Raw genomic sequence first — 17939 nt, 5'->3', positions numbered from 1 at the left:
GCGGTGTAACTTCCCACGGAGGGATAATGCCTGGTGGAGGCAGAAAGAGGCTGTCGGGAGTGAGGGGTGGGAGAGGATATCGAAGAAAAAAATCGGCTGCTTCTAAGTGGACTGGCTCAGGGTTTCCCAGGAGCTGTCAGCTCTTCTAGCCCCGCGAGCCCGCGAGTGGAAACCTCGGGGAGGGGACCGCTGGCTGGCGCTGCAGGCGGTGGTGTCTTAGCGGTGGTTTTATTTTGGAGGCCGGGACCACAGAACACCGCGGCCCGGGTGAGAGAAGCGAGCCTGCTGGCGGCCCCTGGGGGCCCTGAGGACATTTGTGCAGCTGCTGCGGGCCCCACGGCTTCCCCGCCCACAGCTCAGAGGAAAGCCCACCAGGAGGGCCTCTGCCAGGGTCCCGGTGGCCGGGCTCCTCTGTTAATAAGGGGCTATTTTTACCGTCCCCTAAAACTGCGCTGGGATCACATTACTGCCACCTCCCGAGAAGGCTGCATGCGGGTGCTGCCTGGCTTACCCGGGCCCTTGACCTGCTAGTAAAATGTTCCCGTGGGCCCCGCCTGCGGGTGTTTGCTCCCCAGTGTGTGGGCGCTGAAGGGAGGGCTGGAATAATGAGGGTGTCATTTTGAGGCACCGATTTTTGGCTGTGAATCAACGCCACCTATTAAGCATTTACTCTGTGTCTGGCTCTGTCCTAAGGTGTTAGGTTTAATTATTTAGGCTGGATCCTGCCCAAAACCTATGCAGTTGGTAAAATCCCCTCCTAATAACCCTGCTGCTCTCACAGTGGCTGGGCCCCTGCCTGAAGGCAGGGTGATCCTGCAGCTCCTGCCTCGGTGGCGGGTCTTTCATGAGCCCTGCAGGTGACGTGCCGGCCCGGAGCCCGCACAGGGAGCGCCCGCCTGACGGGAGCTTCACAGTGAGGTTTCACGATGCTGACGCGTCTTTCTGGCCCTGTGGTGCACAAACTGCATGCCATACTGTCTAGCCAGTTATAGTAAGTATGCGTATTCTCAAGGGCCTAAAAGCACTAATAATGATGGCTATTGATTAAGTGACCCTGATCCCAAAACCTATGCTCCTACCTATTATTTATGACTTTTAAGAAATAAGACTAACCGAAGTCCCAACTGCCTGCCCAATTTTGACTATTATTAATTGCAGCTCTCTTTGTGTTTGGAAACAACTGAAGTGTCTGAATAGCGGAATGGCTAAATAAATTACGGGTCATCCATGCTGCTCATGCCAGCAGAGTGCTCTGCAGCATGTTAAAGGAGTGATGGAGGTTTTAAGATCCATGACGGAGGGAGAAACTGGGTCAGAACCGCCTCTGTGAGACACGAGCATCTGTGCACAAGAAAAGCATGTGCTCCTGGTGGTGGGCAGCGGGAGCTTCCGAGAGGCAGACCAGAGGACCAGCGTGCAAGGGAGCTTTATTTTTAACTGTATATTCCTGGTATTCCCTTTGGAAAGGGGTTGAAAATTTTATTGTGTGCTTCTATCAGCTATTCAGTAAATAAATAAATTAATTAATTAAACAGAAAACAAGAAAAGCTCCCAGGCTCTATAACCCAAACTATTCCTTGGGTGTTTTTTATTGTTTGTTGCAGTCTAGTTTGATTGGGTAATAAGGTGCTCTAGGTGGCTCTTCCCCAAGCACTGTACTAGTAAGAACTCCTTTAACCAAGTCAAGCAAAGGGCAGTTCTGGACACAGCTGAGGAGCTGAAGGCTGGAACTAGGAAAGGCCCACGTGTTGGTGCTGCCTGGGGCCGGGCAGCCCCTGCTACCCATTTGCCTAGTCACACTCTCCCAGCTCAGGGTGGGCCACGGTGCTGAGTCATGGTCCGGGATCATTAGGAAAAGATTCCGTTATAGAAGCCAGACATTGTAGGGGATTGTTAGGGCCTGGATGGAAGCGGATTGGAGGGCGGGGGTAAAGGGCAGAAGACCACAGTTCTGGAGTTCAGAAGATTTCGTTAAACGCAGTCTTCAATCTCTGCAGTCTCCTTCCTGGCAGAGACCGTGCGGGCCTCCCCAGGGCCCTTTCCCGGCGGGCCTGACGGGGCTATTTTTGACCAGTCTCTATTTCAGTCTGGCAAGCGGGTCGTGTCACAGAGCCAGTTTGGCCTCCACTGCCTTCTGCGGATAGTATTCTTGTTTCAACAGGGAACAGGGCGGACAAAGAAAGCCCCACTGGGGAGCTGACAGACGTACATTTAGCTAGAGGTTCTTTTTCAGGGACGTGATCGAGAAGGAAGCTGGCCACCACCTGTCCTTCTAAATCAGGCAGCCTTGTAGATGAGAGCCGAGAGTCCTGCTCCGCCTGTTGGCTCTGGGCTGCCCCCCCCCGCCCCCCCCCCCCCCAGATGCCCTGTTTATCTTTAGTACTGCACCTGTGCACTCCGCTTCCAGCAGTTTTGTCAAGACTCGAACTTTTATCATGATGTCCCTTTTCCTTGTTCACTTATTTCTATGAACTTGGGTGGAGCAGCTGATTGTGTGCAGGAGGCTGCCCGAGACCAGGCTCGGTCAGCAGAAGTTCCTCTGCAGGGAAGTCCACCCTGTTTGGTTCAGGTTTAAAGTCAAGTCAGACCCTAAGCTGAAACAACTACCGTGTCCGCTAAGGGAGTAGGAGCTCTCCGCTCGCTGGCCTTTTCGCTGTTGGTCTCCTCCGATTTGAAATTGCACTTGGGTTCAGCTCCTGTCTGTGAGCCTGGGGTAGTGACTTGAACTGAAACCCGAGCTGGAGAACTTACCTATGAGGCAGGACTAGTGATAGAACCTGGTACCTCACTCAGGGTTGTGATGAGGCAGGACTAGTAATAGAACCTGGTACCTCACTCAGGGTTGTGATGAGGCAGGACTAGTAATAGAACCTGGTACCTCACTCAGGGTTGTGATGAGGCAGGACTAGTGATAGAACCTGGTACCTCACTCAGGGTTGTGATGAGGCAGGACTAGTGATAGAACCTGGTACCTCACTCAGGGTTGTGATGAGGCAGGACTAGTAATAGAACCTGGTACCTCACTCAGGGTTGTGATGAGGCAGGACTAGTGATAGAACCTGGTACCTCACTCAGGGTTGTGATGAGGCAGGACTAGTGATAGAACCTGGTACCTCACTCAGGGTTGTGATGAGGCAGGACTAGTAATAGAACCTGGTACCTCACTCAGGGTTGTGATGAGGCAGGACTAGTAATAGAACCTGGTACCTCACTCAGGGTTGTGATGAGGCAGGACTAGTGATAGAACCTGGTACCTCACTCAGGGTTGTGATGAGGCAGGACTAGTAATAGAACCTGGTACCTCACTCAGGGTTGTGATGAGGCAGGACTAGTGATAGAACCTGGTACCTCACTCAGGGTTGTGATGAGGCAGGACTAGTAATAGAACCTGGTACCTCACTCAGGGTTGTGATGAGGCAGGACTAGTAATAGAACCTGGTACCTCACTCAGGGTTGTGATGAGGCAGGACTAGTAATAGAACCTGGTACCTCACTCAGGGTTGTGATGAGGCAGGACTAGTAATAGAACCTGGTACCTCACTCAGGGTTGTGATGAGGCAGGACTAGTAATAGAACCTGGTACCTCACTCAGGGTTGTGATGAGGCAGGACTAGTAATAGAACCTGGTACCTCACTCAGGGTTGTGATGAGGCAGGACTAGTAATAGAACCTGGTACCTCACTCAGGGTTGTGATGAGGCAGGACTAGTGATAGAACCTGGTACCTCACTCAGGGTTGTGATGAGGCAGGACTAGTAATAGAACCTGGTACCTCACTCAGGGTTGTGATGAGGCAGGACTAGTAATAGAACCTGGTACCTCACTCAGGGTTGTGATGAGGCAGGACTAGTGATAGAACCTGGTACCTCACTCAGGGTTGTGATGAGGCAGGACTAGTAATAGAACCTGGTACCTCACTCAGGGTTGTGATGAGGCAGGACTAGTAATAGAACCTGGTACCTCACTCAGGGTTGTGATGAGGCAGGACTAGTGATAGAACCTGGTACCTCACTCAGGGTTGTGATGAGGCAGGACTAGTAATAGAACCTGGTACCTCACTCAGGGTTGTGATGAGGCAGGACTAGTAATAGAACCTGGTACCTCACTCAGGGTTGTGATGAGGCAGGACTAGTGATAGAACCTGGTACCTCACTCAGGGTTGTGATGAGGCAGGACTAGTAATAGAACCTGGTACCTCACTCAGGGTTGTGATGAGGCAGGACTAGTAATAGAACCTGGTACCTCACTCAGGGTTGTGATGAGGCAGGACTAGTGATAGAACCTGGTACCTCACTCAGGGTTGTGATGAGGCAGGACTAGTAATAGAACCTGGTACCTCACTCAGGGTTGTGATGAGGCAGGACTAGTAATAGAACCTGGTACCTCACTCAGGGTTGTGATGAGGCAGGACTAGTGATAGAACCTGGTACCTCACTCAGGGTTGTGATGAGGCAGGACTAGTGATAGAACCTGGTACCTCACTCAGGGTTGTGATGAGGCAGGACTAGTGATAGAACCTGGTACCTCACTCAGGGTTGTGATGAGGCAGGACTAGTAATAGAACCTGGTACCTCACTCAGGGTTGTGATGAGGCAGGACTAGTAATAGAACCTGGTACCTCACTCAGGGTTGTGATGAGGCAGGACTAGTAATAGAACCTGGTACCTCACTCAGGGTTGTGATGAGGCAGGACTAGTAATAGAACCTGGTACCTCACTCAGGGTTGTGATGAGGCAGGACTAGTAATAGAACCTGGTACCTCACTCAGGGTTGTGATGAGGCAGGACTAGTAATAGAACCTGGTACCTCACTCAGGGTTGTGATGAGGCAGGACTAGTAATAGAACCTGGTACCTCACTCAGGGTTGTGATGAGGCAGGACTAGTAATAGAACCTGGTACCTCACTCAGGGTTGTGATGAGGCAGGACTAGTGATAGAACCTGGTACCTCACTCAGGGTTGTGATGAGGCAGGACTAGTAATAGAACCTGGTACCTCACTCAGGGTTGTGATGAAGGTACCTGATGCATGTGGAGTGGTTGCTCTAGTTATAAAGAAATAGAGGGTGATGGTTAGGAATCTAGAGTTCGGGGTTAGATTCTCAGGGCCACTGGCACTTACTGCTCATGCCCATCCTCAAATTATTTAATATCTCAGTGTTTCAGTGTCCTCATTGGAACAATAAAAATGTCCCTGGGAACTACCCTCTAGGGGTCTAAAGATGAGTTAATGCATTGGCGAGCTCTCAGAGCTATGTCTGGCACATAGTTAGCCCTCAGTAAGTTGGCTGCTGCTATTAAATTGCTATTATCACCATCATCTGTGTCTTAGAATAAATTCTAAGAGAAGTGAAGAGTTCTTAAGCAGGCTTGCTCTGACAAGATCTGAGGGTCTCCTTTAGTAATAAGTGCATTGATGGTACTATAACATTTATTAGTAGATTCAGATGATGGAGACTGTTCAGTATCCCTATACCAAGATGTGAAATGGAGGAGAGAAAGGGTGAAGCAGAAACCATCTGATTTAGAGGAGTCAGATAAACTGTTAAAGTGATGGGTTGTCCACTTCAGCACACAGACAAGGGCCCTTTAATTGGAGAAAGGATTTGCCACATGATACGAATCTGCTTTCTCTCTCCCACCCAGATGCTTCAGTCGTGAAGCTATTGAAACAGACATGCTGTGTCCCATGGCCCAGTAATTGCCAGGCTTCCTCTCTAACTGGCTTTGGCACCGAAGAAAGCCAATAGGACAGTTCAAGGCCTTTTTCTTCCTTTTTTTTTTCTTCTATTCATTTCTATACAAGATGGCACACTGTCAGATTATTCCATTCAAGCAAATGCTAGCTGAATACTTGTCTAACTACAGCTGGATTTTAGTGGCCTCGTCTTCAAACAGTGACGACAAGATGGACTATAATATAGGACAAACTCCCTTAAAAAAATGAGACTAAGATAACCCAGCTTTACCCCCCTTGATTCTGCATCTCAGATACAATTTCTTTTCAGCCTGTCACTGGCAGGAAGCCTGACCACTGGGCTTTGGCTTTCTCAAGGATTTTGGGCTCACTTCACAAGTGTGATTTTGGATGCTCTTCCCAGATTTGGAAATACATGTCCATGTAAGGAGGCCAGATTGCAGCCTCTGGGGGCAGCCTGGGTGAGCTGTGTTTTGGTTTGCAGGCTTCCCCTTCCATTGAAAGATGTGAACTCTGGAAATACAGATTTAGATGTTCAGCAGAAAAGGGAGGTTGGGAAGAGAGCAGCTCTGGTCTGTGGAGAATTTTCAAAATGTCCGCATGTACATGTGTGTCTATGTATGTACTCCTGGGAAATGTCCGTGTGCACAGATGTATGTTTGTGTATGTACTCCTGGGAAATGTCCGTGTGCACAGATGTGTGTTTGTGTATGTACTCCTGGGAAATGTCCGTGTGCACAGATGTGTGTTTGTGTATGTACTCCTGGGAAATGTCCGTGTGCACAGATGTGTGTTTGTGTATGTACTCCTGGGAAATGTCCGTGTGCACAGATGTGTGTTTGTGTATATACTCCTGGGAAATGTGTCTGTATGTATGTACTGGGAAATGTCTATGTGCACAGATGTGCCTGTGTGTACATACTCCTGAGAAATGTGTCTGTGTGTAAGTACTCCTGGGAAATGTCCACATGCACAGATGTGTCAGTGTGTACATACTCCTGGGAAATGTGTATGTACATATGTACTCCTGGGAAATGTCCACATGCACAGATGTGTCAGTGTGTACATACTCCTGGGAAATGTGTCTGTGTGTATGTACTCCTGGGAAATGTCCGCATGCACAGATGTGTCAGTGTGTACATACTCCTGGGAAATGTGTATGTACATATGTACTCCTGGGAAATGTCCACATGCACAGATGTGTCAGTGTGTACATACTCCTGGGAAATGTGTATGTACATATGTACTCCTGGGAAATGTCCGCATGCACAGATGTGTCTGTGTGTACATACTCCTGGGAAATGTGTCTGTGTGTATGTACTCCTGGGAAATGTCCGCATGCACAGATGTGTCTGTGTGTACATACTCCTGGGAAATGTGTCTGTGTGTATGTACTCCTGGGAAATGTCCGCATGCACAGATGTGTCAGTGTGTACATACTCCTGGGAAATGTGTCTGTGTGTATGTACTCCTGGGAAATGTGTCTGTGTGTATGTACTCCTGGGAAATGTCCACATGCACAGATGTGTCTGTGTGTAAGTACTCCTGGGAAATGTGTCTGTGTGTATGTACTCCTGGGAAATGTCCACATGCACAGATGTGTCTGTGTGTAAGTACTCCTGGGAAATGTGTCTGTGTGTAAGCACTCCTGGGAAATGTCCGCGTGCACAGATGTGTCAGTGTGTACATACTCCTGGGAAATGTGTATGTATGTATGTACTCCTGGGAATGTGCTTGGAGGCTTCATCAGAGTTCAGAGAAGCTGGGATCGTAACTAGATGAGAGTCTCCAAGCCCAGCACCCTCATTATTGCACAGACAAGGCATCAGAATCATGCCCATGTCCAAGCTGCTGCGAACTTCACACGCGTGTGTCTCTGGCTCTGGGTCTCAGTGTGTTGCCCTCGCCAGAGGGCAAAGCAGCAGTTCGCAGACAACCGTGTCACAGATCTGTGAAAGCATCCAAGAGGGGATGCTCTTTCCTCCTCAGACCCTCCCTGACTGTCCCGGTCCACGAGGATCATGGTCCCTGGTGGTTGTGGGCACCTCTGTCTGTACCATGCACCTGGCCCGAGTCACTATTCCTTTCTGCTGGTCTTGATTTCTGAGTTAGATTGGCAGCTCCTAGAATAAAAGAGACACCCCCTGAGTGTTACTTCTAAACCATGGACGTGATAGGTAGTGTTTGTGACCTCACGGACTTCTCTCCCTCTAAGAACTCGCTTTAAAATTTTTCATCAAATATTCAGAATTTCCATGGCTAACTGAGCACTGTTTTCTGATTTCCCTTGTTAGTACATGATTTGAAACTACTAAATTGAACAATATAAGTGATTATTTTTGTGTGTGTTGTTACAGGTATCTCAATAACAACGAGTTGACAGCCATACCGTCTCTAGGTGCTGCTTCATCGCACGTCGTGTCTCTCTTTCTGTAAGTGGTGCATTGGGGGCTGGCTGGGTGGTGAGGCTGTGGTGTTAGCTAGCTGACACTTGGTGGTGGGACACTGCACTTGCTGGTAAAGAACAGCTTTTCTTCTTGGAGCCCTAATGATCATGACAAATGCCTTGCTTGCTGTTTGGGGATTTATAAGAATTAAAACCCGAGTTTTACCTCATCTCTAATTTGGGGAGAAATTAGTCTCTTTAATGCCCAGAGGGACATGGCATTAAACTTTTTGGTCCTAGAGGTGAAGCCCCTGTTGGGTGAGTACACTGGTTAGGGGAAGCTCTGTGGATCACATACTGCAGCTCATCTTGGTGCAGTGCACTGGGCACGTGGCTCAGCTCACCTTTATGGCTTCAGAAAAGAAAGTACCCAGACCCCGAATCAACAGAGAAGGAAGGAATTAGCTGCTGCCAAGTGTGGGACAGCAGGCAGCCTGCCGATTAGTGTAGACAGCACCCTGGGAACGAACCGCTGCAAAGGGACCTGAAGGAGGAGGGAAGGAGGGAGGCCCTGGGGCTGCTGTTGGAGCAGCTGAGACCTCTGCTCCCCTTCAGCAGTCAGGGGGTGGGGCTGGTTTTGAACACACCCGGAAATCTTTCCAGATAAACCCCACGTGACCCAACAACCTTCTCCACCAGATCACGGGCAGGTTCTGCAGCAGAGCACTGGCTCTGCAGGATGCGTTTCCTGTTTCCTTCTAGCCCTGCATGTTTTTATTTGATTTTGATTTTGCTGGCGTTGTAATTCATTTGCTCACCTGTATGTGACTTCACACCGAGGCGCGGCAGATTGAGCAGGGACTTGGCAGGAAGGCACCCTCGCGCGATGCGGGTGTAGCGTGCACATCTCTGGCTTCTGCTGGCAGCCGGCCCTGTGTTCAGGAGGTGCCCCGTCCTTGCGTAACACTGCATTGGGCTTAACTCTTTCAAGACCCTGGGGTTGTGGAACAGGGTTAGAGTTTTGCCCCAGCTCTGTGTCCCGGACAACGTCATCTCTTTGAACCTCGTTTAAGGAATGTGTCCTTGATCTGTTTTACACACCGGGCACATGAGGCCAGGTCTGAGGAGAACACCTGGCATTGTGAACAACACATAGTAGGTCTGACAGATGGCGGCTGCTGCTTCTGGCTGGTGGCCAGTTGTCACATGGCCCCGTGTCTGGCAGGAACTCACCTTTGGGCCACAGGATGTGTGGGCCAGTCCTGTTCCTGGAAAGGGCTGGAATGAAGGCTGTGGCCCTTTGCCCCTGACAAAGGTCTGACTTTTCTTTTTGTCCCATTTAGCCTGTGTGCCCAGCATCTGGAAGGCATTTCATTGCTGGCTGAAATTAAATGAGTTTCTCCTACCTGTGGCTCTTTTGTTCATAGAGCAGAGTAGTGGAAGATGCTGCTTAAAGTATGGTTTCTCTCCCTGGCTGATATGGCACAGCTGGTTGAGCATCATTCCATGTACTAAAAGGTCACTGGTTTGATTTCGGTTAGAGCACATGCTGGGGTTGTGGGCTTGATCCGCAGTAGGGGGTGTGCAAGAGGCAGCTGATTAATGTTTCTAACATCAGTGTTTCTCTCTCTCCCTGTCCTTGTCTCTCTTTAAAAAAATGTATGGTTTCTGGACCAACAGTGTCATCAGTGCCAAGCTCCTTAGAAACCCAGAGCCTCAGGCCTCATCCCAGCCCTACTGGGTCAGAAGCCACTTTGACAAGGTCCCCTGGTCTTTTGCCCACTCATTCAAGGTCAGAAGCACTGCCTCCACTCCCCTGCTCCTGACTTGGTGGGAAGCCAGGGCCACAGGGAACACCTTTGTGCTACCAACAGGAAACAGGCTCCCTGAGTTCCCAAAAGTTGCACAACTGAGCGGTGGAACTGAGACTGCCCTCCAATGCCTGTTCTGCCCCCATGCACTGGGCGCAGGAGTGTGGTGGCAGGTGACTCTGAACCACCTCAGGCCAGAGACGGGCAGGACCCTCCCACTCCCCCCCGGGCCTGTGCATCACGGATGCCTTGCTCGGCTGACTAAAAGTACATTTCTGTTTCTTGGCCCAAGTGCCCGGAGCAGTGGGGCTGGTTGGCCTTGTTCCTGCCATTCCATTAGACGGCGTTAAAATATGTAAAGGGGGGTGCGTGAGGAGAGTCTCTGGTTTTGATTGAGTTTGGAAAATGCAGGTTAGCGTTGGCAGCCACCTCCCTGGCCCGAAGCTGGTGTCCATCGGACTGGGCCAGTGATTTCTCCGAAACTGCAGAATTGGAGGGTCTCTACCTGCTTTTCTCTTGAGGGTCTTGTGTCCCCTGCTCTTGGACCGGGTGCCTGGATGTTGTCCTGCAAAGTTAGGTTAGCCGCATGGCGCCTGGGGAGCAGGATCATCCATAGTTTTGCTGTCATCCTGTGTTTCCCAAGTGCGCCCGGCAGAGGACGGCCCTTGGTGGGCGTTCCTTTCGCCCTGACGTGGGAAGGCAAAGCGCTGGGCATCTCCGGCCACATGGTGACTCCAGCCGTAGGCTTCGAAGACCATGTTTTACTGACGTGTCTGGTTTTTCAGAACCGTAGAAGCAAAAGGTGTTACGTGTTCAACAGTCATTTAGTCTGCACTTCTGTGCCTCTGCATGGGGCCCAGGGGCCGTCAAAGGGTGACTTGGAGGGATTCAGCGCCATCCCATTTGGGCAGCCCCTGGTACATCTGAAAATGTGTGGGTCAGTGAGCTCAGTCAGTGTTCGCACTGACAGTCCTTAATCTCCAGATTCTCATTCCTGTCTCCTCTCCCCGTGGTGGGCAGGCAGAAGGTGAGAATAGTAATAACCTTGTACAAAGGGACTAGATGGTCGAGGCCATCACAGTCAGAGGGACCAGGACAACGTATTAGGACAGGTGTACAGCTGACCCTTAAACTGCAGGCCCACTCATATGTAGATTCTTTTCAGTGAGCAGTCAGCCCTCCATATCTGCGCGTTTTCCATCTATGGGTTCAACCAACTGCAGATCAAAGACAATACTTCCGGTCTGCTGTTGGGGAGAATGTGGAAGGCTGACTCAGCATTGATCTCTGATTTCATATCAGGGACTTGAGCATCTTTGGGTTTTGGTGTCTGTGGGGAGTCCTGGAACCAGTTCTCGTGGATCCCTAGGGGACTGTAGCTCTACGTGGATTTTCAGCTGCACGGTGGCGGGGTTTGGCGCTCCCTAACCCCTGCGTTGTTCAAGGGTCGACAGGCAGGTGCATTGGGGAAAAGGGTGGACTGGGCACATACCCAGTCTGCTTCCGATGATGTGACCTGGGACAAACAACTTTTGTCTCGTTTGCTGAATGAAGGATGAAACACAGTTTTCAGATTTCTTCTGTGACTTGGAAGCAGTCAGGCAATAATGTCACAAAAGCAATACTCCGGAGCTGCTGACTTGTAGCCGCCTTCGCTGCTTCCTGGTGTTTGGCTCCAACACCTGGTCAGGGCCGTGGCCTGTGGGAGTCTGCTCTTCACTCTGTGCTCAGTGTCCTGTCCCCGAGTCTGAGTGCTCTGCTCCCTGCTCCCGCTCTGCTCCCGGCACCAGGGTCCTCTTCGCCGGGTCAGAGTCGGGAGGGCCTCGTGGGAATAGGGTGTGTTTTGCCTCTGGCTTTACTCTCAGAGCTTCAAGTCATTTTTACACTCTCTGGGGGAAACGGAGTCCTTCAGTAAAATTTCAGGTGGTTACTACGTTCTGATTAAAGGAATCTAATGCAGTTAAAGGTTTGTCACAGAGCAGATTTATTTCCTGTGTTCTGAGGACAATCCGAAGCTATTTGTCCTTAAGGACAGAAAAGCACTGAACTCAAGGACAGCTTTTCATAGGATTGGGTTGGAGTAGGGAGATAGTTCTCAGAAAAAGCAACAGGCTTTTGTTAAATGGGGGCAGAATCTGCCATTAAATTTTCACATTTGAGAGTTGTTTTTTAATTTGAAGTCCAGGAAACTCAAGTTACGATTCCCAAGGCAACAGACATTTTGTGTGACGCATGACTGACATTTCCGGGGAAGGAAAGTGTCCGCTTTTCCTGTGGCGTTGCTGCACGTGCATCGTTGAGAAGATGGTCACAGTGGAGAGGGTTGGTTTTCAGTCCTGGGAGTCGGAAGCTGCTGAGACGGGACTTCAGCCTGCACGCAGCAGCTCTTGGTCCCCACATGGCGCTGGAGCGTTTTTCCACGCGGCGCTTGGCCGCGTCCATGAACTTGCAGGTGCTGGTGTGTTTCAGGCCTGTCTTCACCGTGGCCTGTTCACTGTCTCAGACCAACTAGGGATCTAGCCAGAGACTCTTTACACACAAATACTTGTGACTTTGCAATAGTACTATTAAAATTCCACAGGTTTATGTTGTATATGAAAGCACATCAAAATACCTCTTCTAATCTTGAGCGGGAAAATTGAAAACCATTTTTTATTGAGATAAAACATAACATAAAACATTATTTTAAACATTTTAAAGTGCATAGTTCAATGACTTTTAGTAATTCTCCAGGTTGTGCAACCATCACTGCTATCTAATTCCAGAATGTTGTCATCGCCCCAAAACCAAGCCTGTGAGCAATCACTCCCCCCCCCCCATTCCCCTGGAAACCACTAACCAGAAACTATTTTTTTTAAAGGGAAGTATTTTTCTCTTGTGTTAGCAAACAGACCTGGAAGACTTACAATATGCATAATTTAAATAAAAGTATCAGAGGTAGATTTGACCACACAGTTATATGTTTTCTTGTGACCTCTTAGCTGAAGAAAAACTGATTAAATAAAAGTGATGGAATATCTAACATCTCGTTATTGTAACTTCTGGAGAGTAGAGTCTAGAAGGAATGAAACCTGGTGTCCTGTCTGTGACCCCACTCGGAGCTGCGGGTGGAGTTGACTGGGCTGGAGGCCGTGAAGGATGGAGGCTCTTCCTGGCTGGCTCTGCTGGGAAGTAAAATCAATACAACCCTTAACTCCCCGTGGGCCTCGCAAGACTCTGAAAAAGTGCGGCCAAATCAGTCTTCTTTACAGCTCATTAATACGAAGATCAATTCACATCAAAGCGTAATTAAAGAGCGGGCACCGAGGACTCGCCGCCACTGCTCACCGGCCCTCCCCCCAAGTACGAGAGCGAGGGGGGACCCAGAATCAAATGCCAAAAACTAGGGTTGGCTCAGGACCCGGCTGAGGCCTTTAGTAATCAGGAGTAAGCGCAGGTGGAATTACACAGAGCAATAAAGAGTTGCTGGGCATCCCTGAAACTGTATGAGTGTGTGTGCGTGTGTGTGTGTGTGTGTGTGTGGGGGGGCGGGGGGGGGACGTGTAGGGCAGATGCAGTCTCCCCGAGGAGCTGGGGTGAGGCCTCTTTCTGTCTCTTCACTAAGCTCCCCTTACAACTTGCTCTGTGTTATCTCTCCTGGAGGAATGTCATCATTTGCAGACAAAATAGAGAATTGAAATGTTTTTTACACACAATGTTTATTCCCAGAAGTATGAAATAATGTGTCTAAAAACGGTGAGTGTGATCTTGGATGGTGAAGCTCTTTGCAAATGGAAACATAGCTGCACCCATGGGGCCTGTAGGTGTGTGTACACGGTGAGCTGGACAGAGCAGCTCTCCCCCAGGGGACAGGGGACTCGTTTTTCCTGGGGGCAGTTTGCTGGACCAGCCACTAATCGTCAGTGCAATTGTGGACAGAGTCCTTTTGGTGGTAGACAATGTGGAAATGGGCAGCCCTTACCCCATTCTGCTTTAGAGGCGTCTTCAGCTCAGAAGCCAGGTTAGCCTGTGTTTGAGTGTGGCTCTCAGAGCCCTCGCTGGGCCCTTGGTGCCTTGTCGTCTCTGGGACATTGAATGCACGCGCGTCAGGAGCGTGGCGCTCACAGTGACTGGCACATTCAGGAAGAAATTGAACAAAGTTGTGTTTCAGAAGCCCAAGTCACGTTCACGTGAATGCCCTTGTTCCTTGAGCGCCCGTACCCTGTCCGGCCCCCAGACGCTGACGGGCAGCGTGGCCGTGGGAGCCGGCAGCACATCAGCGAGCAGATGTGAGTGGGATGCGGCTGCTCTCCCGGTCTTCACTGCTGTGCTTGCTTTGGCCTCGTTTGCCCAGATTTTTGTTGGTTTGAACAGATTCTTTCCTCTGGATAAAACATGCCACCCATTCTCTTGCGAGACCGTGGCTTCTTCGTCACCTGTGTGGTTCTCACACTGAGCCACCCATCAAAAGCAACTGGAAGTCTTACTGGGACACAGATGGTTGGGCCCAACCCCAGTTTCAAAACTGGGGTGCAACTGGAGAATTTTCTTTGTCCACAAGTTCCCAGGCGATGCTGCTGCTGCTGATTTGGGCACCCCCCCTCGCCTTGAGAACCAGTGTCTGGGCTCATGTCGGGCTGGGGCCAAGGCTCATGTGTCAAGTGCTTACCAAGCCGGTGAGTGTTGGGGGACAGTAAATTATGTAGCCAGATTTGCAGTGTCACTGGTGTGGCAATAGGCATTTGTTTGGGCCGGTGGGGCTCACAGGTGGGTGGTGGGCAGTGAGTGTGTGAAGGAACAGATGTGGCTGTGGCTGTGAGGCTCAGGGTTGTTATAAACTTGTCTCTGCTTAATTTGCTCTTTATTGGTGATCATGAAATCTCCCCCACAGTCCCTCACCAGCTCTTAGGGAGGAGGGAGCTGTGGGCAGCAGCCTCCCGGCAGGAGGCCTGCTGTTATCTGGGGGTATTAGTGGCTCTCGCCTTACCTTCCTCCTGCAGATCAGTCCCTTTATCACATACGTCTTTGTCTCGCCTAAGACTTGAATGGTCCCACTCTGTTCCGGGTGGGAGTTCAAAGGAGTGGCTGAAAGGTGCGCAGCTCTCGCTCCTGTGCCGGAGTTAAAATTCAGGGCCACACCTGCCCCACCTTCACTATTTAAGAAACCCCCCCTCGACCTCCTGCACCCCCCCTATCCTTCTGCCCCTGGGATGCTGACGTCCTGCTCTTAGAGGGTGAAGGGATGAAGGGAAAGGGGCTGAAGCCCAGGTGCTTCATGGTGGGACCGGGCTCCTCTGAGCACTGAGGCTGTGGGAGGTTTCCAGCTCGTCCTGTGAAGCCACGTGAGCAGACACTCCCGGGACTGGAGTCCCTGCCCTCAAGGAACTCGTCTAGAGAAAAGCCAGTAGGCAGGCCTTGGTAGGCAGGAACCAGAGGAAGAGGGGCAGGCGGGCCTCGGTAGGCAGGCACCAGAGGAAGAGGGGCAGGCGGGCCTCGGTAGGCAGGCACCAGAGGAAGAGGGGCAGGCGGGCCTCGGTAGGCAGGCACCAGAGGAAGAGGGGCAGGCGGGCCTCGGTAGACAGGCACCAGAGGAAGAGGGGCAGGCGGGCCTCGGTAGACAGGCACCAGAGAAAGAGGAGCAGGCGGGCCTCGGTAGGCAGGCACCAGAGGAAGAGGGGCAGGCGGGCCTCGGTAGGCAGGCACCAGAGGAAGAGGGGCAGGCGGGCCTCGGTAGACAGGCACCAGAGGAAGAGGGGCAGGCGGGCCTCGGTAGGCAGGCACCAGAGGAAGAGGGGCAGGCGGGCCTCGGTAGGCAGGCATCAGAGAAAGAGAGGCAGGCGGGCCTCGGTAGGCAGGCACCAGAGGAAGAGGGGCAGGCGGGCCTCGGTGGCAGGCACCAGAGGAAGAGGGGCAGGCGGGCCTCGGTGGCAGGCACCAGAGGAAGAGGGGCAGGCGGGCCTCGGTGGCAGGCACCAGAGGAAGAGGGGCAGGCGGGCCTCGGTGGCAGGCACCAGAGAAAGGGGGGCAGGCGGGCCTCGGTAGGCAGGCACCAGAGGAAGAGGGGCGGGCGGGCCTCGGTAGGCAGGCACCAGAGGAAGAGGGGCGGGCGGGCCTCGGTAGGCAGGCACCAGAGGAAGAGGAGCAGGCGGGCCTCGGTGGCAGGCACCAGAGAAAGGGGGGCAGGCGGGCCTTGGTGGCAGGCAAGGTGGGGAGTGGTGTCCGAGGGGCGCTCACCACTGTCAGGGGGGGTGAGGCGGGAGGTTCTCAGCTGCAGTGCCTTTCAGCTGAGACTCCTTCCCAGACCTCTTTTCAAGACCCACTTGGCCGCAAGCTGGGTGCTGGAGGGCTTCTGTGCGGGTGCTGAGGGAACACGCTTCACCTTCAGCTCAGCACCCTCCACCCGGTCTCTCTCTTCTCAGGGAGCAGCACCCCTGGCTCCTCGCACTGCAGCCTCACCCAGTGCTGGGCACCACCATGCGCCTCAAAGTAGAACATGGGACACGCAGTTTACCAAGTGAGCGGCTCTCCCAGGCCCTCCGCAGAGTTCAGGGTGCAGCCGGCCTCTGCCGAGTTTGGTGAGGTGCTCGCCTCTGGGCCGCTGCTGCGAGCGGGCCAAGGTACACAGTCCTGACTTGTCATTTCCTCCCTTTCTCTCCCGTCTCCCTTCTGGAGAGTGGGGGTGGTGAGTCGGCCGAGGAGCAGCACATCTGCTAGTCATTGCTGCGAAGTGAGGCGCGCACCAGCTGAGGGCCAGGGAGCCGAGGGGGGGGCGGGGAAGAGGGGGTTGGCGTGGAGGTCAGGGCCTCTTTTGGAACTTGTAGTTCAGGTTCTGTTGCTGAGAGTTGGTTTTTGTCGTGTGTTTGGTTCCCCCACCTAATTTTTTTGGTGACCGTGTAAACTTTAAATAGAATCCAGATCCAGTGGGAATAGGACGCTGGCGAACCCCGCGTGGTCTGGTCTGGGAGGGCGGTGCCTCCGTGCAGCAGGATGGGGGCAGGCAGAGCTGCTGCTCAGTGCACAGTCTCTGTGAAAGGAGCTGGCCCTGCCCCATCAGCAGTCTCCTGCCCACTGGGACCACTTCCTCCCTCCCCGCCTACTTCCTGCAGGTGGCTTCTCTAATCCACTTACCTCTGGGGAAGCCTCCTGAGCGTGTGCACCTAATCCGAAAATGGCTGGCTTGACTTTGACCCGCACGGTGACCTTGCAAGAAGGCAGGGCCTGTTAAGTCTGCTCACACCTGGGAGCCATTTTCAGCTTTTATAGCCCAAGTGGAAGAAATGTGTTTGCGTTTATGCTGGGCCTTCCTCCTGTCATTGTTGGCCATCGGAGGGAGTATTAGATTCACCCTGCTTGTTCAAAGGCAAGGGTTTTCAAAGATAGAATAGTCTACTCTGTGTACTAAGTCAAGTCATAGAAAATTGCCCCTTTTTTTGTAGTTCAAAAAGGGTCAAAACATTGGTAGTCTCATATGGTTCCGTCTTTTGCTCTGAAAAATTGCGGTGGTCAGCTTGTGTGATAGATACACTGACGTGACAGGCACTGGTCCACGTGCCTCCCCGGGCCTCACTGTATCACCTCTGCAATCTCAGGAGACACAGGTCTGTCGTTGAACACCTTTTACACATGAGGCACCTGAGGCACAGAGAGGGCAAGAAACTTGCCGGAGGTCACACAGGAAGTGGCAGAGGTGAGTCTTGATCTCATTTCTCTGAATACGGAAGTATATGGTCTGGGAGCCTAGGAGGGTCTTGTCATTTCAAGTGATGAATATCACATTGTGTTGTGGGGGTGGGAGCCTCAGGATTGTGGCCAAAAGGCTGCAGGTTGCCCTGGGCAGGGCTGAGAGGCCTAAAGGCAGCACATGTCTCTTAAAGTTGTGTGCAGCTCTGTAGGGTTGGCCTCACGGAACCTGCTGTGGGCGGCCTCGGTAGGGTTTCCATGAACTGATGCAGAGTGGCAGGAGGTGCTGGAGCCCCTGAGCCCTGAGCTGAGGGTTGACTGGCTGCTCCCCTCGCTCCGAATCTCACCCCCTAAGTTATTCTAAGCTGGTCTTGACTGTCTGTCTCTC

General features: G+C 51.9%; 1 protein-coding gene across 3 annotated transcripts in view; it reads left to right on the top strand.

Annotated features, from left to right (window-relative positions):
- LRIG1 (leucine rich repeats and immunoglobulin like domains 1) overlaps positions 1-17939 on the top strand; it is a 107965-nt gene that overhangs the window by 37938 nt on the left and 52088 nt on the right. For 2 of the 3 annotated variants that reach the window (XM_079795777.1, XM_079795776.1), the window contains one exon: positions 8053-8127. The exons of the other annotated variant lie outside the window; for it this stretch is intronic. In XM_079795777.1, coding sequence (XP_079651903.1) covers positions 8053-8127 — 75 coding nt within the window. The remainder of the gene's footprint in view (positions 1-8052; positions 8128-17939) is intronic. 3 annotated transcript variants of the gene reach the window in all.

The sequence above is a fragment of the Cnephaeus nilssonii genome (assembly GCF_951640355.1).
Source record: "Cnephaeus nilssonii genome assembly, chromosome: 17".
Taxonomy (NCBI): Eukaryota; Metazoa; Chordata; class Mammalia; order Chiroptera; family Vespertilionidae; genus Cnephaeus; species Cnephaeus nilssonii.
Note: the sequence above shows the minus strand (reverse complement) of the source record. Positions and strands in the feature narration are given on the sequence as shown.